Source organism: Cardiocondyla obscurior, linkage group LG10 (assembly GCF_019399895.1).
Source record: "Cardiocondyla obscurior isolate alpha-2009 linkage group LG10, Cobs3.1, whole genome shotgun sequence".
NCBI lineage: Eukaryota > Metazoa > Arthropoda > Insecta > Hymenoptera > Formicidae > Cardiocondyla > Cardiocondyla obscurior.
The window spans coordinates 3,949,665-3,975,324 of NC_091873.1; the positions used below are offsets into that span (position 1 = coordinate 3,949,665).

Genomic DNA, 25,660 nt, shown 5'->3' on the forward strand with positions numbered 1-25,660 from the left:
GCATACGAGTATTCGACGCCTGCGCGTCCGGTCGTTTTAGCGACGCTGTGTCTGTTGATGAGAGCAGCGACACCCGCGGTCCTCGTTTAATTCCGTGTCGTGCGTTTTGTCAATTTTGTCAAAATGGATCCAGTAAAAATGTCTATGCAACCGCATAGCAGGAAACGCGTGTGCTACTATTATGACAGTAAGTTATTGAAGGCAATCCACTATACTTTGTGATACCGCGAAAAATGCCGTACGCACACACACGCGTGGGGGGAGAAGCTTGTAAAATGTGTTTGCGCCGATCGCGCTTACCCGCGTGTATTTCGAGTGATCTAGCTGGGCATCCGATGGCAAATTGCCCACTCTGCGATTTGTCGACGTTAAATATGCCTAAATGCCATCATTCTAGCGTGTTACTCTATCATTTGTGTGCTTCTCGATATAGATAATACGATTTTTAGAACGTTAAGACAACAGATTCTTAACTGCGGCTACGTGCGATCGTAGCCAAGCTTGGGCAAGCGTCGGCCATTGCTATATATATGTACTGTCTTGTACATTGAGTACTTTGATGTTATCAAATCAATATCTCTTACTACAAATAAGAATTTTTTAATCTATCTACTCTCGACAATGACAGCTGATAAGCGAAGAATTCGATGTCTTAGCAGGCCTCGTGTAGAAATGAGGTTATACAGTAGAACTTGAATGTTTTACCAAGTCATGAATTTTTACATATATATTGCCATATGTAGCAATAATTATCTATACCACGTTTAAAACTATAACCCTTTCTAATCACGAGATGGTGTTTTGTCACAAGTAAAACAAAATTGATAGCTCAAGCTTCAGATCGCAATAGGTTAGGTTATGATGAATAAAGTGGAATTTTACAAGATTATTGACTAATACGAACTACGAAAGGTCGTTTTTCGAGTATAATTTAACTTTATTAAAGATAATTTACCCTAAAAACGATATTTTGACAAGCACAGTGAAATATAATACGGTTTTTGCATAGGTTATTGCGAGAGATTCTCAGGTGCATTCCGGTGTATCGTAACTCAACGGCCAACTCGCGTTGCTCAATAATAGTCAAATATATTGCATTTTTTAAGCATAACTTACACGCGTGTTTCTTTAATTAATTTAGGTGACATTGGAAATTATTATTATGGCCAAGGACATCCTATGAAGCCACATCGCATAAGGATGACACATAATTTACTTTTGAACTATGGTCTTTATAGGAAGATGGAAATTTATGTAAGCACTTGTTAGACACTTTTAACTTTACAAAAAGCACACTTAATATTATATGTTGGGAATAAAATATTATTATGTTTAGCGGCCTCATAAAGCCACAGCAGATGAGATGACAAAATTTCACAGTGACGAATATATTAGATTTTTGAGATCTATAAGGCCAGATAACATGTCAGAATATAACAAACAAATGCAACGATGTAAGATATCATTAATTTGCTAAGCTGTAGTATTAAAATGCAAAATATTTATTATTTCTTTTTTTCTTTTATTTTTAGTTAATGTAGGAGAAGACTGTCCAGTTTTTGATGGTTTGTATGAGTTTTGTCAATTATCAGCTGGTGGATCTGTAGCTGCTGCTGTAAAGCTTAATAAACAAGCTTCCGAAATTTGCATTAATTGGGGTGGTGGATTACATCATGCCAAAAAGAGTGAAGCCTCTGGCTTTTGCTATGTAAATGATATTGTACTTGGAATATTGGAATTATTAAAATATCATCAGAGAGTTTTATATATTGATATTGATGTCCATCATGGCGATGGCGTAGAAGAAGCTTTTTATACAACAGATAGAGTAATGACAGTTTCATTCCACAAATATGGTGAATATTTTCCTGGAACAGGAGATCTTCGTGATATTGGAGCGGGCAAGGTAAAGAAATTTATCAGAATGCTAAACTAAAAGAGAGTACCGCTGCTTCGATGCTAGGTTTTCGCGTTTTCGGCCCGTGAATACGTTCCCGGTTTACTTTTAATTTTTGAGATTATTTGAAGAATTAAATGAGACCGCACTGAATAGATAATTACTTTAATTGTTTTACTAAACAGCAGAAATATACAAGCACGGTTCTATTTTCAGCGTGTTCGGGAATAACTATCGAAAAAAAAAAAAATAAGAAACGACTCTCTTGACACTGTCGATCCATTTTATAAGTTTTGTGCCCTAACTATTTCCCGTTATCGTTGCTTCGTTTAAACTTATTATTGTCGTCCGGAGTTTGTTTCTCGCGATCTCAGGCATCCTCGCCTGAATGTCCTGATCCTAACTTCGCTTTTTTACAATACATCTAAAAATATATGAAGTAATAAATTACATGTTTTTTTATTAACAGGGAAAATACTATGCAGTCAACATACCTTTAAGAGATGGTATGGACGATGAAAGTTATGAATCAATCTTTGTCCCTATTATCTCGAAAGTAATGGAAACGTTTCAACCTTCTGCTGTTGTTCTACAGTGTGGAGCTGATTCATTGACAGGCAAGATTTTTTAAATAATAAACTCATTATTTTTACACAATAAAATGAGAGAATTTTTTATGTAAATTAATCGATGTGGTAATTAGGTGATCGACTGGGATGCTTTAATTTAACTGTGAGAGGTCATGGTAAATGTGTGGAATTTGTGAAAAAATATAATTTGCCTTTCTTGATGGTTGGAGGTGGTGGTTACACCATTAGAAATGTATCCAGATGTTGGACATACGAAACATCGGTTGCTCTTGGATGCGAAATCGCTAATGAGCTTCCATATAATGATTATTTCGAATACTTTGGTCCAGACTTTAAATTACATATTAGTCCATCAAATATGGCAAATCAAAATACTCCTGAATATCTGGAAAAAATAAAGTAAGCAATTTTTACAACTAATTACTAATCATTTTAATTAAAGATTAATTTTTTGTGAATACTAGAACTAAGCTAATTTGTTTATTCGTAGAACAAGACTGTTCGAAAATTTAAGAATGCTACCTCATGCGCCTGGTGTACAAGTTCAAGCAATACCAGAGGATGGAGCTGTTATTGAAGATTCAGAAGCTGAAGAGAAAGTTAATCCGGATGACAGATTGCCTCAACGCGACTTAGATAAAAGAATGCAACATGAAAACGAATATAGTGATAGTGAAGACGAAGGTGAAGGCGGACGGAGAGACAATAGATCGTACAAGGTATTATTTACTTATTACAGTAATGTAATATTTTGTGCATAGTACTATAAATTAAAAAAAAGATTTAAATGTATAAATATTTCTATTTTATTCTTTTTCATATTAATCTAGGGTTCCAGAAAACGTCCTCGTCTGGAGAAAGGTCAAGAGGCCATGGATACTGATATAAAGAAAGAAGAAGATATAAAAACAGAACCAAAAGGTATTAAATAGGATTTAAATATTGCTGGCTTTGTTGTGTTACATTTGCAATTAAAGAATAAGAATATAATTATTATTTAAATGTTTAGAAAATGAAAAAGACGAAAAAATAAATCCTACAAGTGAAGAGGCCAAGAAAGATGGTGGAGCGAATCCCTGATAGACGGTTGCCCCGGAGCATCTGAGAAAATGGAGAAACTCTTATTTAAATTAAGTAACAAATAAGTTTAAATAACTTAAATAATGACAGCACACGGTGCATAAATATCTGCTGTCTCTACCTCGCGCGCGTCTTATAATTCAAAATCATTATGTTTTTATCAAAAATCTTAAAAAAATATTTAGATGTCTAGAAATATCAGATGCATTCGTGGAGCGTTATTCTCATTGAAATTGACACGTATGAGCGTGTAAGTAGCTTATAATACAATTTTAACCATAAACAATTAGCAATTCCGAAGTATATCTCTGAGTGTTCTGAAATATGTTGTTCTAAAAGATGAAAATACTGCACAAAGATTAGAAATATTCGCATTCACGAAATAATGTGTCGATCGATTCGTAGTTAGTTAAAATCTGACTACGATTTTTTTATATATTCGTTTATAGCATATTACTTTGACTTGTAATTTAGTTTTTGTACAAGACATTATTCATGAATAGGTCGCGACTATGTTTCAGAATTTTATATAAGTACTTCAAGAATTTTTACACACATATATTTACAATTATTCCAAGATTAGGTCTTAAAATAATGATTAATTTAAGATATAAAGATTATATCGCCTGAATATTGCAATCAAACTCATGTGAAATAGGAGGATACGTATATAAAAATACGCCGGTCGCATTTTATTTGCGATCGAATGTAATTTTAGACATTTTCTTACCTATCCGTGATTTATTGAATCACTTAATAGAGACTTACATAGTAAATAGTTTACACTAAGAAAAGGATAGAATTATCCTTTAATCAACTGCTCTTATAAATCGTGCATTGATACATTTATTCGCTTCCTATTCTTGTACATAATAATGCGAATTAATCTTAAAAAAAAAAATTAATTTTTGCATGCAATTATAATACTGAATTCATAATAATGTTCTGTATGAAGGTGTAAAATATGTCTTACATTACTCGAAAAATTATCCAATGTTTCATTTGGCTACTCCTCAAGTTTATCTGGCAAATTGCAGAAGTATTATTAACTGGTAACATATATTTTAAAAAGCAAAAGCAACAAAATATTTTAGCTTAATAAAATTATATTCTTATATTTGTTTTATTGTATTAAATCGAAGAACTTGTTATATAAGTTAATTTCGACATTATTGACTAGATAAACTAAGAGAGGTACCTCTAAGAAACCGATAGATAATAATCCTAAATTTTGTTCAGTAATGTATATGCAAAAAAGACAAAACGAGAAAAAAAAAAGTGCGGTAAAGCTAGGGCAGTTAAGAATCATGTAATCAATTTAAAATGTAATTGTAGAATCTTAAACATGTACTAGACAAAACTTATCTTAATTTATATATAGGTATAAAAAGGATATAAAAATATCCTTATGGCATCCGGATCGATCTTTGCAACAAGGATTTAAGATCGCGATGTCATTCCAAGGATCGAACTTGCGTTGATCTTATTGTAACAAAGGATTTATTAGAAAATTTGTCTTTAATCTGCGTTTTAACATATTTCCAGATTTTCATGCGGTAGCAATAACAATGTATTTTTAATCTTATGTATATAAATATTGCTTGTTTTTTATTCTTTTTTTTCTAACGATGTCAGAGTACATTCGATCAGGTCTGCAGTTTGGTGAACCGTAATGTTACTTGTAATAAGCTGTAACATGCGATTGACTGGCATCATATCCGTATACAAAAATTCAAAGAAATAATCACGTTGTGTCTCGTGTATGGTCAATTCGAAATTTAGATCAAGTATTAGGTATTTAATGTCCACTCATAAGAGTACACATATGGACGTTTTTAAATATTTATAATAAAAAAAAACAAAAAATAAATAAAGAAATCTATATATGTAGTTCTGCAAAATTTTTATATTTTTGAAAAATTTTAAACAGGTTCTGAGAGACTGAGGCATCCAAGTTTTCCTTATTCGCTTTCAAGAACAATTGTGAATAAATGAGGCGTTTTATAATTAAATTTATTCGATAGATATGTAATTTATATATTCATACACGCACGTATATGTGCACGAATGTGCGCATGTATTGTTCGCACCGCATGATAAAACCTAAACTATCCAAGGTGGCAGCTTGCCAAAAACCTGACGTTTCGATACCTTTCCCTGAATCGGTTTATCACTAAACTATGACGTACGATGTAGTGTTGAAAAAATGATAAGTATCTTAGCGCAATTAGCGCAAATTAAAACGACATGCGTAGCAATAACCGGATTCAACTTAACCTCATAATGTGCTGAAAAAATAAAAATTGATTAATGTGCATTTATTGGCACGTAAAATTAGTTTAGATGCTAAAAAGAAGCGCAGTTTCTCACGTTGGTAAAATATTAGTTCTAGAAAATTGATAACAAGTGATTTTGCACCACGTTGTAATAATTAACAGATTATTTTTTATTGCAGAAGGATCCATTAGGATGTAAAACTGCAAGAAGCCTGTTGCATCGTGTTCGATAAAAGAAAGTTATAACAGGACAGTAGGATAAGCTATTCAAAATGATCTCTCAAATGTCACACGTAATGACTCTCGCTAATAGCATCATAGGTGTGAGTGTTTTGGCGATGCCCTTTTGCTTCAAGCAATGCGGCATAGTACTGGCTGTTCTGGTGTTGCTTCTATGCAGCGCCTTGTCTCGATTAGCCTGTCATTTTCTGATCAAGTCGGCAGTAATATCAAGAAGGCGCAACTTTGAGTTACTTGCCTTTCATTTATTCGGCTATATGGGAAAGTTTTTAGTAGAATTATTTATTATTGGTTTTATGCTAGGCACATGTATCGCCTATTTTGTTGTCGTTGGCGATTTGGGACCTCAAATAGTCTGTAAAATGATGAGCAAGAATCCGGCAGATATTCGCACCAGTTTGCTAATTATCACCGGCGTCTTTATAATCCTACCTTTGGGACTGTTTCGAAATATCGATAGTCTATCTAGCATTTGCACAGCTACTATTGTTTTCTATCTCTGTCTTGTATTAAAGGTATAATATGTAAGCTACTACTTATTTTTGTAAAAGTACACGCTTGCACAAAGTATATAAGCATTAATACTTTCTTATTTACAGATCGTAGGTGAATCAACTTTACATATTTTTATGGGAGATTGGTTTGACAGTGTTAATTATTGGAGACCAGCTGGTATTCTCCAATGCCTACCGATATTTTCCATGGCACTTTTCTGTCAAACCCAACTGTTCGAAATATACGAAACCATTCCAAATGTATCCTTAGAGAAGATGAACGACGTTGTACGAGGAGCATTAAATATATGTACACTTGTATATATGTGCGTTGGCTTCTTCGGTTACATTGCATTTTGTACCCAACCGTTTACAGGTAACATAACTGTTACATGCTGTACCTTGCGAACGGCTTGTATTTGACGTTATTATTATTTTCTTTATTGTTACTGTCATTATTTTTCTATTGCAGGAAATATTTTACTGAGTTTTGAACCTAGCATAACATCAGAATTGATTAAATTGGGATTCGTGTTTTCGATCGCGTTCAGTTTCCCTCTAGTCATATTTCCATGCCGTGCAAGTTTAAATTCTCTTTTATTTCGCCGGGTACGTATGCTCTAGACAAATTTAATTCAAGTATACACTAATTCTGCAATTTTTAATTAATATTTTAATGTTGTTAGGTATATACCCATGAATCATCTGTCAATTATTTGCCAGAGTCAAGGTTTCGATGTTTAACTATTGTGATAGTCAGCATTTCTTTGATCGTCGGCATTTTAGTGCCGAACATAGAATTCGTTCTTGGTATTGTGGGATCAACGATTGGTGTGATGATTTGTTTGATATTCCCAACAGTATTTTTTATATCCATAAGCAGTAAAAATACTAATGAAAGATTAGTAGCACAGGTAAAATGCCGATTAAACTACAAATTTTTCTTTGACATTTTTTTACAACATGTATATTACATCTAGGGTATTTTAATAATTGGTGTTTGGATTATGATCCTCGGTACTTATGCCAATTTATACGCTATGGAAGAAACGACAAATGCAAAGTTGACGGTGACTAATAAGCCGATCGTACAAATTAATAATTTACCATTAAACATAATTAAAGACAATTTACATATCATTCCTGATATTCCCAATAGTCTAGAACTCATTCCTAAGGCAAAAGGTACAAATTATTTACTTTTATGTATTTCTTATATTTTTTTAAATTATTATATTATTTTCGTAATGTTATATTACAGATAAAATTACTCAACTATCTGACGTAAATAATTTGGATAAAACATTGGACATGAAAGTAGAAGATGTTCGACAAGAACCGCCAATACCCGTCGAACGTATGATTGTTAGTGAAAAACCAAATATCGAAAAGTCTGAAAAAATAGCAGTAGGCTCTCTTGTGCCAGAAATAAAAAATCAAGTTGAAACGATCGAGAAGAATAATAATTTAAATGCACAAGCGCAAATTGCCACGAAGACCAATGTTAAAAATAGTGAATCTGTTACTTTAAAAGCAGAGGAGAAGATAAAAATAATTGAAGAGAAGGAGCAGGCGATAGATTTGCAGAAAAATGATAATCTTATTAACTTGGATGCCATAAAGAAGGAAGAATCAGAATTGGCAGCTGACGGAGATATCGCTAATGCCAGAGCTGCAGAACGACATGAACAACTCAGAAAAACGTTGGAGAAGCATAAGTTGGAGCAGCGTCAAATGATGCAGGAACAAAAGGAAATTTTGAAGGATATCAAAGAACAAAAGCAAGAATTTGAAAGAGAAAAACAAAGAATGGCAAAGGAAGAAATATTAAAAAAGAACGAAAACGTACAAATTGATCAAAAAGAGAATATTTTACTTGAAAGCAAAAGTAATATAGGAGAAAACAATAAAGATAATGTGGAAAATAATAAGATTATGATTGAAAAAAATATTTCTAAAGAAAAAGAATGGAGTAACGTAGATAAAATAGAATTAAATGGAGAGCAGCAACCTCGAGACGAGAATAATAATAGAAATGTAGTTAAAGATAGCAAAAAGAAGTTGGATTTATTTCACGAAGTTTCTCAAGACAAAATTGTAAAGGAATCACAGAAAATATCAGAAAATGCACCAGATAAATTACTTCTCGAGAAAGTAATCGATCGTGAAACACCAGAGAAATCATTACAGAAAGAAAAGCAAGACAAGATGAAAATAGAAAGAATAGACTTCAACGATTCTAAAAATATGAAGGGTCCTATTTTAAATGTTTTATCAAAAGGAATTTTTCAAAAATCTGTTACGGAAGAGAGACTTGCTAAAGAAAATCATAATCGTCAAGCAAAGGAAGAGAAGAGAGAGGTTCTTACGAATGAAGTTGCAAACACGTCAGATAACTTGCAAGGGAAATACAACGATAAATATTCTGTACCTATAGCATTAAAAATGACGAATCAATCGAAATTAGACAAGCCAATAGTTCCATCATTGAATAAGAGCGAATCTGAGATTCTCGCTATACACCGAGATATTTTGGAAAATAACGAACGCGAGAAAAGAGATGTTGGTGAAAAAGAAGTGAATGCGAACGACACGACAATTAACAATGATAATCTAACTGGAAAAACTAAATCTATTAAAGATTTGGACGAAACGGTCGGTGAAACTTGTACAAAACAACAAGAAAGTTCAAAGAAATCAGAGGTAAAGGAAGGATCTGAGAGAAAAGTAATTAAATCAAGTACAACAGAAGTGCCTCTGATTAACACAAATCTCTATTTGTCCGAGCAGCTAATAACGAAGATGATTTCAATGGATCAGCATGCTGCTCTAAAACCTGACTATGCGAATACGAAACGGAAAGATGCAAAAGTTCTAAGTCCTAAAGATAAAACTGAAATATAAATATGTAATTACAAAAAAAAAAAAAAAAGAATCTAAACATAATATCATATATTTATAATATAAATCGTGGATTGCTCATTGCTTTCCGAATTGCGCTGTGCTCTTTTTTATTTAGTTCATAAAATTATTACTAAATTATCAAATTCAAAATGCATAATAGACATTTTTGTTTCAGACGAGTGAATGTGTATGTTTATAAGAGTATAAATAATAAGAGCATAATGATATATTTATGATGTTTATAATTTGTAATCATATGAATGTGATTATTAATATGACTGCTGTATACGCTATGATCTTACACACTATATTTTTCTGACTGGTGTAATAATTGTATGTAATGTAAAAATACGAATATTGATTTTAAATATTTAATTTTTAATATTAATTATAGAACCGAATATAGATGTATTTTTACATAATGATCGTATCTTATTATTAAATTACCAGTATACCAATTCTAATCTTTTCTAATGTCATATGTTATAATTACAAATATTGATACAATAATTTCACAATATCTCAATATACATATACTACATTACATATTAAATATCCATTGCTTCCGGTTTAGGCTCTGTAATTTCTACGTCTCTACATTTCGCGTGTTGTAATTCTCTCCTAATTTCAGGAGTGATCGAATGATGTGACTGTTTTTTCAACAATCCTAACAAGGCTTCTTTTTGTTCAGAACTGATATCACTCTTGTATCTTTGCACAAAAGTCAAAAGAGCTTGATGCCATAGCACTGGCAACTCTCTTGGATCCCTTTCAAACCTATAAAATTATATTTGTTGTGAATATAATTTTTAATAATTTTCCGAAATTTATTTTACTTTAATTATATAGCTTACCTAAGAAAATGAAATACTACTCCGTCCACAACTCTATATGGAAGTGCATATTTTTTATCAAAAAATATCCTGAGAAAGATACTATTAGCACCTGTGTAATCCATCTCGGCGATTTTCAATATAGCCGCTGAGGAATGTAAAATTGGTATAGAATTTTTTGCAATAACAGACCCAATAATAACAGCCTCTCTAAGTGTGCATGTTCCCGATTCTAAAAGTGGTAAGAGAATTCCCTTCATAAATCCAGCTGGCTTAAATAGTGCTTTCCTCAGTGCTTGATACAAATGGAAATTAAGTTTTTTGTATTCAGCTAAGTCATCTCTAATGCGGGGTAACAGAACCAAGTTGTAAAACCTCTGAGCCATTTTTTCTTTCAAGTTTGAAGCAAATATTCTTGTTGCCTGATACATAGCGGCGGCAGACCATTTTGGTGGTTCCATAATGTATAATATTTGTTCCCAATTTTTTAAAGCAGGTACGACTTTAAAGGCTTTTGGTAGTTTACCGCTACGATACTTCACCAGGACGTCACGGACGCCCTCATACATTGCCTTTACCCTTGGATCTAGATCTTGTAACTGAACAGTACCAGCATCAGAAAATTGTGTTTCGATCTCAGTCTTTTTTTCGGTCAATTTTTCCATTATTATGTCAGCCAGTGTCCTCGTGGGCACTGGATTTCTAGACATAAACATCTCCAACGCCCGTTCATCGTCTTCGTCAATTTCAATATTTTCGTAGTAAATATCTTCTACTGGCTCGTCATCCTCACTAGATCGATCGACATCGCTCAAATCGCAGCCCAGTTTTACCGTCGGCTTTTTTGAATGCTTAGGATCACTAAGACCAATCTCATCCTCGATTTCCAATTGCTGTTTCCTAGCTTGCGACAAGATCTTTTTCGTCAAAGCCGGCTCTACATACTAAGTAAAAAATAGTGATGTAAATTACAACAAAAATAAGAAACGTAAAAAAAATTTTTAACATGACTTCTACAAGAAACTTAATTATCTCTATTTGATTTTAGAGAACGAGAGAAAATAAAAATAAAGGAAATAAATGCAAAGAAATTAACCTCTTCCTCTTCGGCTCGGCGCCTGGTTTTCTGCCTGTTTTTTAATTTTACTGTTTTTTCAAGTTCTATTTGTTCAGCCAAACCTATTTTCGGCTCCTTTGTCTCGCCTTTTGATACTTTAGTTTTCTTCGCTTTACCCATCTTTAACACAGCTTTATTTAATAATTTACTTCTACATGAATTAAAAACACGTGTACTTCACAGTCAACAGCATAGACTTCTATATTATAGGTTAGACCGCTAACCCCTCTCATTTCTTTTATGTAAAGCTGTCTGCGCAGAAAAGGATGCGTAATATAAGATTTAGTTTTACGCATGTGTATTACGAAAATAGCTGTATTCAAACTACAATTCAAACTTTTAAAAAAATATGACATTAAGTATATTAAGTATATTATTATATTGACGTTAAGTATATTATTTCATATTATCTAAAAAATGCCGAAGCGGTGCGTTGTGTTAAATATAAAATAAAAATATATAAAATACAAAATTACAAAAATCTTACAAATTTCTCTGGTCCCTAAGTTACTTTCAAATACAATTCGCTTATAATGCACACTTGTTTACACCACATTCAGATTTTTCAGACACGTGCTTCACTCTTGTCATTAAATTTGTCACAATCTTTCTAATATGAACAACGAAAAAGAGTAATATGCACCCTAATGTTGGATATATGTATAAAACATATATGTATAAAATTATATACATTTTTAATGAATAATTTTTTTTAATTTAAAATTTTTGTTTATATAATCAAAAGTAATATATATAATAGTATTTTACAAATATATACATTATGTTTATTTAAAACTATGCAATCACGATAACAATTAAACTTGTAATTAATCTAAAATTAATAAATAAGTACTTAAATGTAACGTAAGTATAAAGAAAATTTAAGACAAAATTAATCATCTGTCTCATAAGCAGGTGATGCTGGCGAATACGTGGGGCTTGTAGGTGAATATCCCGGTACAGGTGGCGAATATGTCGGACTTGTCGGAGAATAATTTGGACTTGTAGGCGTGTACGTAGGACTCGTTGGTGAATATTTAGTGCTCGACGGCGAGTACTGTGGACTTGTAGGAGAGTATGTTGGACTGGTAGGCGAATAGTTCGGGCTGCTAGGTGAATATCGAGTGCTGCCAGAAGCAGTATGCTGTGGCGAACTCGGTGAGTACGATGGACTTGTAGGCGAATATGTTGGACTCGTCGGAGAGTATGTGGGACTCGCAGGCGTGTATTGCGGCGACGTACCAGCAAATGATGGCGAGGTAGGAGAGTAGCTCGGACTTGTCGGTGAATATTTAGGACTGCTGGGGGAATAACTTGGACTCGCGGGCGAGTACTGCGGCGAGCTTGGCGAATAACTGGGCGAAGTTGGTGAATATGAAGGTGAAGCAGGTGTATAATTAGGCGAGCTCGGTGAATAACTAGGTGAAGTCGGTGAATAACTCGGACTCGTCGGCGAATAACTCGGCGAAGTAGGCGAATAACTCGGACTCGTCGGCGAATAACTCGGCGAAGTAGGCGAATAACTGGGACTCGTTGGTGAATAACTCGGTGAAGTTGGCGAGTAACTTGGCGATGTAGGCGAATAACTTGGGCTGGTTGGTGAATAACTCGGTGAAGTAGGCGAATAACTCGGACTCGTCGGCGAATAACTCGGCGAAGTAGGCGAATAACTCGGACTCGTCGGCGAATAACTCGGCGAAGTAGGCGAATAGCTTGGACTAGTCGGTGAATAACTTGGTGATGTTGGCGAATAATTTGGACTAGTTGGAGAATATGTCGGACTTGTAGGCGAATAATTTGGACTTGAAGGTGTCATGCTGGGCGACGTAGGCAAATACGCCGGAGATGTTGGAGAGTAACTTGGCGATGCTGCACCAGCTGGTGACATTGGAAACGGACTCATACTTGGACCTGGACTACCAGGACTTCCTGGTTGCGGCGAATAAGCCGAATATGCTGGTGATAAACCTGACGCATCTGATGCTCCTGACGGTGAAAAGCATGCGCCACCCGGCGTCATACCACTACTCAATGCTATAATATAATAAAACAAATATATATATATAATATAATATATTGCATAAAATATATAACATGCAAAAAAAATAATATATAAAATGCAAAAAATATATAATATAATAAAACAAAAAAAAGTTAATACTATTCAAAGCACGTAAAGTTAAAAAAATTTTGGTGATTGTTTTAAAATTATATATTATATAAAATTTACCTGGCGACATACTCGATGCGCCGTAACCAGGAGTAGCTCCCATCCAAGGAGTCATTTGAGGACTCATGCTAGACATGCCAGTTACGCTACCGAAGAACATTCCTGCCGTTCCCATCATACCTGCGCCAACCGCCATAGGAATCTCGATGCCAGATTTAGATTTCTCAGAATCCAGTAACAAATCAAAACATCCTAAATACGAGTAAATAAAATTTAATATTATATATATATATAGCAATCACCTTAAATTTATTTAAAATTTATGATTAACAAAAAATCTCAATAATTTTTTTTACATTTTTGGCAGTACAAAAATTGCGAAAAAAATTAGGATGCAAGTTATATTGAAATAAAAATGTGTAAAATATTTATTTATATAAAATTATTTCATATGTAAAAAAAAAAAAATCGTACACCTCGCACATTACCTGTTCCAATTCGAGGAAGTTGTCCCATTATAATATTCTCAGATACTCCTCTCATTGGATCTACCTCTGCGTGAGATGCAGCATCCAGTAATACATCAACCGTTTCTTCGAAAGAACACCTTAAATAATGAGACGTTTATTAATTATATATATTTTAATATATATTTTAAATAAATATAATATTAATTACATTAATTTTTATTATATTACTTTTATACCGATTTTTTTTTAATCATTACGGAACATATGTATATCTTTCAAAGATCCTGATAAATAGTGAAACTAATTTGCTCACCTCATCAAAGCGCCAGTATCTTGCCTATTAATTCCGTGCCGTGTTATTGCCATAAGATGGCCTTTCGCTGTCATGACATCACAAAGTAAAGCGAGATGTCGATAATTTACATAAAGGCCATAGAACTGCAATACTGCGTTCATCTCTTTCTCTACGGATTTTCGCACTGCTTCGATGCCGAGCACTTGGAATATCTCACAAATATCATTGCTAAATGTGCGTATGGGATCCACGTCTCTTTCGCTCAACACCTTCATTAAGCTCGTCCCGTCAGTTTCCAAAAGCCATTCTGCGATGGCCTTAAATTCACCGGTTTCCGTGATAATAATACGTTTTTTAGAATCAGTTTGCGGTAAATGCATGTAAACTTTGCCGATAGCTTCAATACCCTAAAATATTTAATAAAAAACATAAAAATTTTGTTTTATAATTACATACCTACATAATAAAGTAATACTAGTAATTGAATGAAAATACGAAAGATTATAAATTAGCATATTTATTTCGAAATACCTGTAAAGTCATATCGCTAAGCATGTTGGCTTCGATACATCGAAGGAACATATCGTCTTCCATCTTATCTACAGAATCTTCATCCGTGTCTTGGAACTTGTTATCATCACTATTCATTATTCTAATACGTAGGACTAATTTCTCGGCATTATCGTCATTGAATATACAGTTTAGATCGTCACCAAAGCCGGCGTTGATTTTCTCAGCAATCTGTTCCATCGTTAACTTTTTGTCAGTCATTCGTTTTCTGTCCAGCTCAATTCGCAAAAGCCACGGCGATATTTTCGTAGGATCAAAGTCAGGCATCTCGTAATAAACATTAACGAATTCTTGATCTTCCGAGATTACGGTATTCTGTGGATCTGGATCGTAGTATATAGCCGTGTTTGCTGTTACTTTTTTCAACGTTGTGTGCTCCAGTCGACAGAGCACATTCTTCGCTTTTTCAGCGTCACGCGCAGCGGCGCCTGTTAAGAACACCGTGAGCGACGGCGCCTTTGGTTTTTTACTGATATTAATAATTTCCTTCAATCTGGGTACCCCAAGGGTTACATTCTTCGACGATACACCAGCGAAATGGAATGTGTTCAGGGTCATCTGAGTGGCAGGTTCGCCAAGAGATTGTGCCGCCAATGCGCCGACCATCTCGCCAGGTGATACTTGAGCCTGCTGAAATCTCGTTTCGATTTCTCCAATCAGCCATTCAAAAGCTTCACTTGATAATCTAAATTCCTCAGAGACGCATTTGGTACATAAAGTCGATCTTACTAAACATTGAAATAATAATGTTGCATTTTCGTTCGCCTGTTTGCTCAATCTATCGTCTCCAGCGACGATAATGCATTTTTCCAAAAGATTTTTCACGCCTTGAATTACCCTCATAGGACTGAGATCAGTTGGCGCTCGCTTATTAATGTGGAATATCTTTTGCACATTCCAAATCATTCTTTGTAGATTACAGGGTAGCACGACCTTAGATTCACCACTCGGGAAAATTGTTCGGAGTACAGTGCGATCTCTATTTAATTGCTCCCACTCTTTTTCCAGTTCGGATATTACTTCTCCAGATCCCATCATCTCTCGAACAATGTCTTCATTAAATATACGTCGCAAGTATCGCTCGTTAGTCGGATCAAATTTGAATTTCTTCTCAAAGGCCTTGTTACTCACTTTAATCGTTGGTAAATTCTGAAACTCGACAGTCTCTCCGCAAAGACCGTCTTCTCCGTAACGCAACTGAATTAGTTGACCGACGGAATTACGTACGGTGCCATCATAATGCACCATGACTGATTCCATAGCCTTTATCAAACGACGCTGAATATACCCGGTTTCGGCCGTCTTTACAGCAGTATCGATAAGACCTTCACGACCACCCATTGCGTGGAAATAAAATTCTGACGGCGTAAGACCAGCTAAATATGAATTTTCAACAAATCCACGGGACTCCGGTCCATAGTCGTCCTTGATGAAATGCGGTAGCGTTCTCTTACGAAAACCGAAGGGTATTCGTTTACCTTCCACGTTTTGTTGCCCTACGCAAGCAATGACCTGAGAAATGTTAATGTTGGAGCCTTTTGAGCCCGATACTACCATAGCTTTCAAATTATTATATTCTGTCAATGACTTTTTGGCGGATCCTCCGGTTTTATCTCTGGCATCGTTCAATATTCTGTTCACTTGATTCTCGAAAGTTTGACGAAGCGTGTTGCCAGGCGTAGGTTCGAGTTCCATATTGTGAGCCTTTTGAATTACCTCTATCACATCCTCTTTAGCCTTTTTAATCGCCTTCTGGATTTCCAAATATGTCTGTGGATCGGCAATAGTGTCACCAATACCAATCGAATGGCCTTCCAGTAGTAACCAATTATTAATGACAGTTTGAATATTGCCGTAAAAACGTCCACATACTTCGTGGCCCAGTTCAAGCATACAGATATGAAGCAAAGAACCAGCTGAAGTACCTAAGGTTTTCTTGCAGAGAATACCCATTACGAGTTCTCCATGTTCTACCATGACTTTAGTGTCACCCGGTGAAATCCACTTATATGGACCGTCGTCTTCCTCGTCAGGATGCGTGCTATGTGTCCGTATCATATTTACGTTGCCCGGTATGATAAGAGAAAATAACTGTTTGCCGGTCCACAACGGTTTCGGTTTCAGAATACATGGTTGTGGCATCTTGCCGTCCCAGCTGGGTAGAAACATTAATAGATTCATCATTTGTTCCTTCTCGATAAATACGTCGCGCTTAGTCATTTTTCTCACAGCAGTCAAAGTGTCCTGTACAATACCCATAACTGGCTTGTTCGCCTGTGGAGTAATAATTTGTCGTGGAGTCACATGAATATTTTCGACCTCTGCGCGAGTTTCCATTGATTGCGGCACGTGCAAATTCATTTCATCGCCGTCAAAATCAGCATTGTAAGGCGATGTGCAGCTTAAATTCATACGAAATGTGCTCCATGGAAGTACTTTAACGCGATGACCCATCATACTCATTTTATGAAGAGTGGGTTGGCGATTAAAGATCACAAGATCGCCGTCGCGGATATGTCTTTCTACACGGTAGCCGCACTGCAAATGCAGATCTGAGGACTTGGGATGAAAGCGTAAATCAATTCTTTCGCCATTATCACGAACTATGTATTTTGCGCCAGGATATTGTGAATTACCACGCCTGACTAGCACTTGCATTTTGTCAATATTAAAGGGGGTTACAATTTCAGGAAATGTCAAATTTTGAGCTATACTACGCGGTACGCCTACTTGATCAATACGTAGATTAGGATCCGGAGTGATAACAGTACGGGCAGAAAAATCCACGCGCTTTCCCATCAAGTTTCCGCGAATTCTGCCTTCCTTTCCCTTCAATCGGGCCTTGATCGCTTTGAGCGGTTTACCTGACTTTTGCATCGCTCTAGGCATACCGGGCATGTCGTTATCGACGAGTGTTGCCACGTGAAATTGTAACATCTTTATATTTTCCGAGATTACATGTGCCGCTGCGCCAGACTGTTCGTTTCGTAGTAACTCGTTGTTAGATTTAATAATGTCCGCCAATTTGTGCGTCAAATCATCTTGATTCTTGGCAGAACCATACATAATGACCGCAGGTCTGACTGACAATGGTGGCACTGGCAACACGGTAACTATCATCCAATCTGGCCGAGCAAATTTCGGGTCCATACCCAAAATGAAAGATTCCTCGTCCTTAATATGCTTTAAAATTTCCCAAGCTCTCTCGGCCGAAAGAATTATTTTCTTCTCTTGCGAGTCTTCGTTCACATGCTTCCACTCAGCTGTGACATCCAAGCCTGATCGTCTAAGATTAGGTTGATATCTACCACAACCACCATGACCAGGTTTTCTATCCATTTGTGGTTGACTCTCTATATTTTCTTTATTAATATCCATTTCGTCTCCACCTTCGCAAATGTTTTTGCTTTTACAAAGATCATAAACAAATGCAAGTCGCTTTCGTGGTTGTCCCTTTGTTTTTACGACAATTTCTTTAATCTTTGGATTATGCTAAAAATGAAAAAACATTAATATTTAAACAAATTTAATTATGTGATTATTTAATTTTTAATTATTATTGTAATAAATGTAATTATTAAAAATAATAAAACATAAATAAATAAATTTAATAAGATTAATCTTAAAAAATTTTTTAATAAAAAAAAAGTAAATTTGTTTAATATATCTTAAATAATTATTACTTACAGGATTGACAAGTAATTTCGAGCAATAAAAGCAGACACATCTCAAAATTTTAATAGTTTTTGTAATAAATCCCACGTGAAATACTGGTTTTGCTAGATCTATATGACCGAAATGGCCAGGGCATTCTGTCATATTTCCAGCACAAGTTTGACATCTGGAATTCCTATCAATAACACCTTGCCTTGGATCCATGAGGCCGCCCAATTTAGGACGGCCACCTTCCATAGTTTCGGGAAATCGTATGCCGCCATCAGTGACAGACATACGACGCTGTAAAAAAAAACATAACATTTTAATAGAATTTGAATTTTTTCTATTATTTTTTTGCGCCATGTTTACTAACAGTGCTTCTTGCCAGAATATTGCCGCACAAATTGCTGTGTACTTACAATCTCGTCTGGTGAGAGAATACCAAATTGAACGCGTTTCACCGTCCTCAAAGGCGCCTTAGAGTCGGACATCGTCATTTTGCCTCGATTTACTGAAGCTCCGTGAAATATCGTCCGAAAAAAAAAAACACCAAGCTGTTCTCCTTTGCCTTTGAAAAATTTATGTAAATAAAAAGTTCAGCGTTTTGGTGTAAACCTGTGAATCCCTTTGCAAAGTGAATAAAATTTCTTTTCATACACGATAAAACCTTCAGTCTTTATCTTCGTCCAGTACTTGAAAAACGTTCCGTGAACGATATCGAATTCCACATATTCCAGTACTTTAAAACTAAGCTCATTAATTTCAGGTATAGAGTGACTTTGATTTGCTTTAATTTCCAACACTCCGTTAATAGTTTTAAGAGTGAATCTCTTCTTGTTATTTGTCTCCACGATTCGTTTAATATCGTCGACGGTATATCGCTGCAGGGATTTGCTCAACAACTCGCTTACTGCAACAAAGCCGTCTAGTTTAATGTTTAACCCCTCTTTTAAAGCTGCGTGACGCAGAAGATATGATAATTTTCGACCGAGAATAACGTCGTCTTTGCTTCGATTCTAAAAATAAAATTAATAACATTCACTGGAGTTTAGTGCATCATTTCAGCGACATAATAATAGCCGTTTAGTCGAATAAGGAAGCACGTGCTTCAAAAGCTCGCAACAAAAGAAAATGCACTTCGAAAGCGTATTTAACTGTCTCAACGTAGTCTCGGATGCAAACGGTATTAAAAACACCGCGATTTTAACGAAAAAATTTACAAATATTTGTAAATAGAATGTCGTAATATCTGTTTAACCTCTGGCAACATAAAGACTAACGTCTGTGCCATGTCAATACACTGATAGATGCACACCAAAATTATATATATAAAAAAAAAAAAAAAAAAGATTAACGTAGCTAGCAAATTTCTCTTTCGAATTAATAATCTTCCTTGCTGAGTTTACTTGCACTAATTTAATTTGATACGTCTCAATATTTGCGAAATTTTTATACATTACAAGAATCTAATATTAATTAATACTACAAGAACAAACACGTAATCGCGTAATATTATTTAGTATTGTACTCGGGAACAAATCATACCTGAATCCTTCTTGTTTCTGCGTCTTTTCTCCGCAGTAGCCTCTAGTCGGTGGCGTCTCGGAATAAAATAAAGCCACGCCGTCAAGCGCAGACTGCGCTGCGCAGTGAGAATCAGCAAAATAGAACTAACGCGGAGTAGGGTGTATTCTGGGTGTACTTAGAACTCAGGAGTGCAACTGTTCCAATGAGCTCTTGCATCTGATTGGCGTTATACTGTTAGATTTAAAGAATATCCCAATCAGATGTTACATGCGGCGCATTTTGTGACGCTAATGTTCCGCCGCGCGTGCACGAGAAAACCACAGACTTCTATATTATAGGTTAGACCGCTAACTCCTCTCATCTCTTTAGAGTTTCTCATCAACATATAACATTTTATCTATGCTGTAAATTTACGCGCGAAGACGAGGTAAGCGTTATTTATAACCGCAATATTTGTGTTGCGAGAAAAAAAATAAAGTACAACAAATTTTGAACAAAGCTGTGTTTGTTAATATTTTCTTAAAAAATGGCGAATAAAATTACAAGAGATTACACTAAAGACAAAGGTAAGCCTTTTTACGTTCTTGCAAAATTTATTTTCACAGAGAAGCGACTTCATATGACTGGCAATCAATTACTTGTCATTGCGAAATTGTTATTTACTTTTGTCAAAGGTAATGTATTACATTAAGAATTTTGACATACGTTTTATGTTTTAGAACAAATAAAAACTTTCTTTCTGGAGTTTGTGGATCAGGATGACAAGACAGGAGATAAAATGTTCAAATATAGAGAAATGCTTACAAAGATAGCACACAGGGAGCAAACAAGCTTCGAGATCGATTTGGATGATGTACAGTCGTTTGACGAGGAATTGGCAATGTCAATTGTTAATAATACACGACGATATACTAATTTAATTTTGGATGTATGTTTTTAAAAATTAAATACTTGTATTTATAAATTTAATTGCTTAAATTTAAATAAAAATTGTTGCTAAATACATGAGCTTATGTTACACTGTTATATACAAAAATTAATCAAATAAATTTCTTTTATATAGCTGGTTCAAGCAATGCTTCCAGATTTCAAGGAAGGAGTTGTTTTAGCTAAAGATCCATTGGATGTGTATATAGAGCATCGATTGTTGTTGGAAGCACGTAACAGAGTTCAAAATGGACCTCAAAATACTACTAAAACAAATTATGCTCCTGAATTAATGCGTCGTTTGTAAGAAGAAAATATACTTTTAAATATTTATTACATAAAAGTAAATTTAGACTTAGATGTATCTGTATTTTTTTAGTGAAGTCTATTTTAAGAATTTCTCTGATTCAAAAGCATATTCAGTGAGAGATATTAAAGCAGATAAGATTGGAAAATTGGTGACAGTTAGAGGTATTGTTACTAAAGCAACTGAAGTAAAACCAATGATAATTGTGGCAACATATACATGCGACGAGTGTGGTTCAGAAGTGAGCCAACCGGTAAAAATATTAATATTTTTTTTCTTAATTTATATTTAATTTTATTCTATAATTAATTAAAAAAATTAATTTGATATATAATTTTTGCAATGTTAATATGTAAAAAGAAGTTTAATGTTGTATAATTATTACCACAGATACATTCCATGAGCTTTATGCCAATACGAACATGCCCGAGTGATGGATGTCGCGTAAATAAATCAGGTGGTAGATTGTATCTCCAGACAAAGGGGTCCAAATTCATCAAATTTCAAGAAATAAAATTGCAGGAACATGTAAGTTTGTAAATATTTAAATATTCTTTCTTAAATCACTAATTATTTGTATTTTACAGAGCGAGCAAGTTCCGGTTGGTCATATACCACGTTCGTTAACTATCTTTTGCCGTGGCGAAACAACGAGAACTTGTTTACCAGGCGATCACGTTATTATAACCGGTGTATTTCTGCCTTTTTTAAAAACTGGTTTTAATGCTAGAGCAGGACCTGCGCTTTCCAGCGAAACTTATTTAGACGCACATGTAAAAATAAATATATGAATTTCACGATCGTATAATTATCTTAATTTTTTATTTATTAATAAAGTTAATCTTCTGTTTGATTTCAGAAAGTAGTATGTTTGAATAACGTGGATACCATAGACGATAGCAATGCAGAATTGACCGATGAAGAATTGAGTTTATTGATGCAAGATGATTTTTACAATAAATTAGCTTGCTCTTTAGCTCCTGAAATATATGGACTTGAAGATGTAAAAAAGGCGTTGCTTCTGCTTCTCGTTGGAGGAACAGATAAGAAAAAGGGCGATATTAAAATTCGAGGTAAAGATATTATTTTTAAATTATTTTACTTTTTAAATTTATTATTTAAATTTATAAATTAAATTAAAATTATAATAATTTTAATTATTAAAAAAAATTTTAATTTTTATGTAATTCAATTTTAATATTAAAGTATTAATAAATGTGCTAAGATAACTTTATTACTTTTAGGCAATATTAATATTTGTTTGATGGGTGATCCTGGTGTGGCAAAGTCTCAATTGTTATCTTACATTACGCGATTAGCTCCAAGATCACAATATACTACAGGACGCGGATCGTCTGGCGTCGGTCTGACCGCTGCTATCATGAAGGATCCTTTAACAGGCCAGATGGTACTAGAAGGTGGAGCTTTAGTATTGGCAGATCAAGGGGTATGTTGCATCGATGAATTTGATAAAATGGCAGATGCAGACAGAACGGCGATCCATGAGGTAATGGAACAACAGACTATATCTATCGCCAAAGCTGGTATAATGGCGCGTTTGAATGCCCGAGTCTCTATATTAGCTGCTGCCAATCCGGCATATGGCAGATATAATCCGCAGAGAACAGTCGAGCAAAATATTCAATTGCCCGCCGCACTGTTATCGCGATTTGATTTATTGTGGCTTATTCAAGATCGTGCAGATCGCAGTAATGATCTTAAGTAAGTATTTTACAATATTGACATTTAACAGTATGTGATTGTTATTTTTTATTTAATTGTAATTTCATATTTTATAATAAGATTGAAAAAAAAAATTGTATTTTAACATAATGTACAACTTTATACTTTTTTGTAGACTCGCGCAACATATTACATATGTTCATCAACATTGTTCACAACCTCCTACAGAGACGGAAGCTATAGACATGAAACTGATAAGAAAATATGTGAAGTTGTGTAAAACGAAAGAACCTATTGTATCAGAAGAATTAACAGAATATATTGTTGGTGCGTATATTAAATTTTTAATATATATTATAAAACATGAACTATTTATTATATCGTGTATTAATTAATTTTTAATGCAATTATGTATAATTTTTGTAGATTCTTATGTGGAAATGCGAAAAGAAGCACGTAACAGCCATGATAAAACGTTTACTTCCGCTCGTAATTTATTGGCTATTCTTCGGTTATCTACTGCATTAGCACGATTGCGCTTATCGAACGTGGTTGATAAAGACGACATAGCGGAAGCAAATAGATTAGTAGAGATGTCCAAACATTCGATTAATTATTCCGAACAACGCACTAACAATGCACAACAGAATCCGACTAACAGAATTTTCCAACTAATACGAGAGCTTGCTGGCGATAAAAAAACTATTAAAGTATCGGATATTCTGGAACGGTGCACGAGCAAAGGATTCAAACCCGATCCAGTGTACAAGTGCATTGAGGAATATGAAGCATTGAACGTGTGGCAGGTTAATCAGACTAGGAGATTAATCACTTTTATTTAATTTTATACTCTAAGACGACATTTACTGCATAAACTAACAATTTTTTATACCTTGGCGTTCTGTATTTTTCAATAAAACTAACATTTAATTTGTAATCAAATATTTAATATAAAAAACTCTTTATCTAAAAATTAAATTAATCTACAGAATAAAAATATATAAAAGAATACAAGGAAATTCACATTTTACTGTTGGGTAAAATATTAAATAAGAGAAATTTAGGTGATTAATTTTTATTATATAATTATTAATTCAGAAATATATCATTGTCAGTTATTATGCTATGAAGAGTTGTGAATTAAGCAATCAGCACTATAATAGATATACACTGAAAGACAGATATGGCATTTGATTAAAAAAAAAATTCTTGTGAAAGCTGCTAGCCATAAAAAGATTAAAATGTGCTTCTTGTCATGTTACATTATTTTACATGTTGATAACCAAATTTCTTATTGCAGGTTTGAAAAAATTTCCTGCAAAGTAAATAAATATGAATTTATATTCAACTAAATATAGAAACAAAATATACAATCTTATGAGACTTGTCTACAATGACACTTACCATGCTTTGATTGAGTATTATGTACTAGATTTATCCTGACTATAATAATGCAACTGTTGAAATAATTGTCTCTGATAAAACAATCCTTTAAAGAGTACACTTTGTAAAGTTTGAAATGTCGATGTGCATTTCTAAAGAAGTCAATGCCAAAATTATACTCGTGGAACGTAAATATACAGTCTGCACCATCTGTAGACGACAGCGATATAGCTTAGCATTGTTTAAAAAGGTTTGCGATATTGGAAGGTTCCATTTTCTCGCAAACGCTGGTTAATCTTGAGAAATGTCCTGCTACTTGGCTTCTTTCGATTGGGATAACGTTCTGCGTACAGCCGGGCAGCCTCACTTGCATTTCCTCGTACTTCGCCATATAACAGATGCATCTCAGCTAGCTCTACATTCGTATAACCCTTCATGATACAGATAGATTAACAGACGAGACGTCTACGACAGTTTACGATGTTCGTTTCGAATTCCAAATTTTCTAAAAGGTAATCGTTCACAATTGTTGACGAAACTCTGCACACTGTGCATCAGGACCACTCAAGTGTGTGATGATAGACAAGCCGGGATTTCACGCGCGTGCGTGGCAAATAACGACTTTTACTAAATTTATAATCGGGAAAAAAATTTACGAACGTAAACGAAATATGTTTCAATATGGAAAATAAAAAAAAATTATAAGTGTATCAAATCCACATTTATTCAGTGCGCTAGATGCCGGGAAAATTTTTACTTTGTCTTTGAGACAACATGCGAAAGGAATCATTATTATCGATTGGTTAAAAAAGGTCGCCAAGGTAATCGTTGATAAACAAGATTTTACGCAGCTTTGCGGACCCGCCGCTAGATAGAGCCACTCGCTGCGGGGGCGCTAGCGAACCCGTTCGAGCCACATATCCCGCTAGCGTATCGGCCGGACGCTTCAGTTGCATTGGGTCGCTCGTGGGAGGTGCTTCGACGTGCGCGTCCACCTCGTTCCCGTTCTCGCGCTCGCGGTGCAGCCGTACGTGGTGCACGATACGTGTATTCGTCGCAGCACGTGTGCAGATACGCGCGCACACTCGCTTTCGTCCGCGCACACGTAAAAATACATATGTGCGTTTTATGCTGTGATACGAACCGAGTGACCGAGCGTGCATGTGCCGGGAGCACCGCTGGATGTACGTGATCGCCTGGACGCGTCGCTGATCGTCTCTGACCTCTCCTATCTCACTCT

General features: G+C 34.8%; 5 protein-coding genes and 1 long non-coding RNA gene across 6 annotated transcripts; 3 read left to right on the forward strand and 3 right to left on the reverse strand.

The window, feature by feature from the left end:
- Nucleotides 1-35: 35 nt before the first annotated feature.
- Nucleotides 36-6,164, forward strand: Hdac1 (histone deacetylase 1). The gene is made up of 10 exons (XM_070662792.1): nt 36-187; nt 1,142-1,254; nt 1,337-1,454; nt 1,533-1,906; nt 2,367-2,514; nt 2,601-2,886; nt 2,978-3,206; nt 3,318-3,408; nt 3,497-5,937; nt 6,023-6,164. Exons 1-9 carry the CDS (start codon nt 124-126, stop codon nt 3,565-3,567), a joined length of 1,494 nt encoding a protein of 497 aa, XP_070518893.1. The 5' UTR covers nt 36-123; the 3' UTR covers nt 3,568-5,937; nt 6,023-6,164.
- Nucleotides 6,165-6,460: 296 nt separating this feature from the next.
- LOC139106220 (putative sodium-coupled neutral amino acid transporter 10) lies at nt 6,461-9,512 on the forward strand. Its single transcript, XM_070662787.1, has 6 exons — nt 6,461-6,607; nt 6,683-6,953; nt 7,050-7,186; nt 7,264-7,491; nt 7,558-7,762; nt 7,839-9,512. Exons 2-6 carry the CDS (start codon nt 6,713-6,715, stop codon nt 9,479-9,481), a joined length of 2,454 nt encoding a protein of 817 aa, XP_070518888.1. The 5' UTR covers nt 6,461-6,607; nt 6,683-6,712; the 3' UTR covers nt 9,482-9,512.
- A 326-nt stretch (nt 9,513-9,838) lies between these two features.
- Nucleotides 9,839-11,646, reverse strand: Bys (Bystin). Its single transcript, XM_070662793.1, has 3 exons — nt 11,411-11,646; nt 10,336-11,258; nt 9,839-10,258 (listed from the first exon to the last, which is right to left on the reverse strand). The coding sequence occupies exons 1-3, from the start codon at nt 11,549-11,551 to the stop codon at nt 10,030-10,032; spliced, it is 1,293 nt and encodes a 430-aa protein (XP_070518894.1). The 5' UTR covers nt 11,552-11,646; the 3' UTR covers nt 9,839-10,029.
- Nucleotides 11,647-11,728: 82 nt separating this feature from the next.
- LOC139106219 (DNA-directed RNA polymerase II subunit RPB1-like) lies at nt 11,729-19,232 on the reverse strand. The gene is made up of 7 exons (XM_070662786.1): nt 19,013-19,232; nt 18,624-18,893; nt 14,898-18,428; nt 14,385-14,773; nt 14,090-14,208; nt 13,662-13,853; nt 11,729-13,465 (listed from the first exon to the last, which is right to left on the reverse strand). The coding sequence occupies exons 1-7, from the start codon at nt 19,088-19,090 to the stop codon at nt 12,324-12,326; spliced, it is 5,721 nt and encodes a 1,906-aa protein (XP_070518887.1). The 5' UTR covers nt 19,091-19,232; the 3' UTR covers nt 11,729-12,323.
- Nucleotides 19,233-20,541: 1,309 nt separating this feature from the next.
- Nucleotides 20,542-24,415, forward strand: Mcm7 (minichromosome maintenance 7). Its single transcript, XM_070662788.1, has 10 exons — nt 20,542-20,686; nt 20,840-21,048; nt 21,184-21,350; nt 21,427-21,607; nt 21,745-21,882; nt 21,942-22,127; nt 22,214-22,427; nt 22,599-23,076; nt 23,213-23,364; nt 23,464-24,415. The coding sequence occupies exons 1-10, from the start codon at nt 20,647-20,649 to the stop codon at nt 23,877-23,879; spliced, it is 2,181 nt and encodes a 726-aa protein (XP_070518889.1). The 5' UTR covers nt 20,542-20,646; the 3' UTR covers nt 23,880-24,415.
- Nucleotides 24,097-25,385, reverse strand: LOC139106225 (uncharacterized). Its single transcript, XR_011546312.1, has 2 exons — nt 24,442-25,385; nt 24,097-24,352 (listed from the first exon to the last, which is right to left on the reverse strand). It is a non-coding gene; the product is annotated as an uncharacterized lncRNA (long non-coding RNA).
- Nucleotides 25,386-25,660: the final 275 nt, after the last annotated feature.

What these genes read in the sequence shown, in the direction of transcription:
- Hdac1 (XM_070662792.1), top strand. Translation starts at nt 124, where the DNA reads ATGGATCCAGTAAAAATGTCTATGCAACCGCATAGCAGGAAACGCGTG. An exon ending in TAACAAACAAATGCAACGAT is followed by an intron (nt 1,455 to 1,532) that starts GTAAGATATCAT and finishes TTTTATTTTTAG; the next exon opens with TTAATGTAGGAGAAGACTGT. An exon ending in TATAAAAACAGAACCAAAAG is followed by an intron (nt 3,409 to 3,496) that starts GTATTAAATAGG and finishes TTAAATGTTTAG; the next exon opens with AAAATGAAAAAGACGAAAAA.
- LOC139106220 (XM_070662787.1), top strand. Translation starts at nt 6,713, where the DNA reads ATGGGAGATTGGTTTGACAGTGTTAATTATTGGAGACCAGCTGGTATT. An exon ending in TTGTACCCAACCGTTTACAG is followed by an intron (nt 6,954 to 7,049) that starts GTAACATAACTG and finishes TTTCTATTGCAG; the next exon opens with GAAATATTTTACTGAGTTTT. An exon ending in ATGAAAGATTAGTAGCACAG is followed by an intron (nt 7,492 to 7,557) that starts GTAAAATGCCGA and finishes TATTACATCTAG; the next exon opens with GGTATTTTAATAATTGGTGT.
- Bys (XM_070662793.1), bottom strand. Translation starts at nt 11,551, where the DNA reads ATGGGTAAAGCGAAGAAAACTAAAGTATCAAAAGGCGAGACAAAGGAG. An exon ending in GCCGAGCCGAAGAGGAAGAG is followed by an intron (nt 11,259 to 11,410) that starts GTTAATTTCTTT and finishes TTTTTTACTTAG; the next exon opens with TATGTAGAGCCGGCTTTGAC. An exon ending in GTAGTATTTCATTTTCTTAG is followed by an intron (nt 10,259 to 10,335) that starts GTAAGCTATATA and finishes ATAATTTTATAG; the next exon opens with GTTTGAAAGGGATCCAAGAG.
- LOC139106219 (XM_070662786.1), bottom strand. Translation starts at nt 19,090, where the DNA reads ATGACGATGTCCGACTCTAAGGCGCCTTTGAGGACGGTGAAACGCGTT. An exon ending in GATACTGGCGCTTTGATGAG is followed by an intron (nt 14,209 to 14,384) that starts GTGAGCAAATTA and finishes TCATTATTTAAG; the next exon opens with GTGTTCTTTCGAAGAAACGG. An exon ending in ACTTCCTCGAATTGGAACAG is followed by an intron (nt 13,854 to 14,089) that starts GTAATGTGCGAG and finishes ACTCGTATTTAG; the next exon opens with GATGTTTTGATTTGTTACTG.
- Mcm7 (XM_070662788.1), top strand. Translation starts at nt 20,647, where the DNA reads ATGGCGAATAAAATTACAAGAGATTACACTAAAGACAAAG. An exon ending in ATACTAATTTAATTTTGGAT is followed by an intron (nt 21,049 to 21,183) that starts GTATGTTTTTAA and finishes TCTTTTATATAG; the next exon opens with CTGGTTCAAGCAATGCTTCC. An exon ending in AAATAAAATTGCAGGAACAT is followed by an intron (nt 21,883 to 21,941) that starts GTAAGTTTGTAA and finishes TGTATTTTACAG; the next exon opens with AGCGAGCAAGTTCCGGTTGG.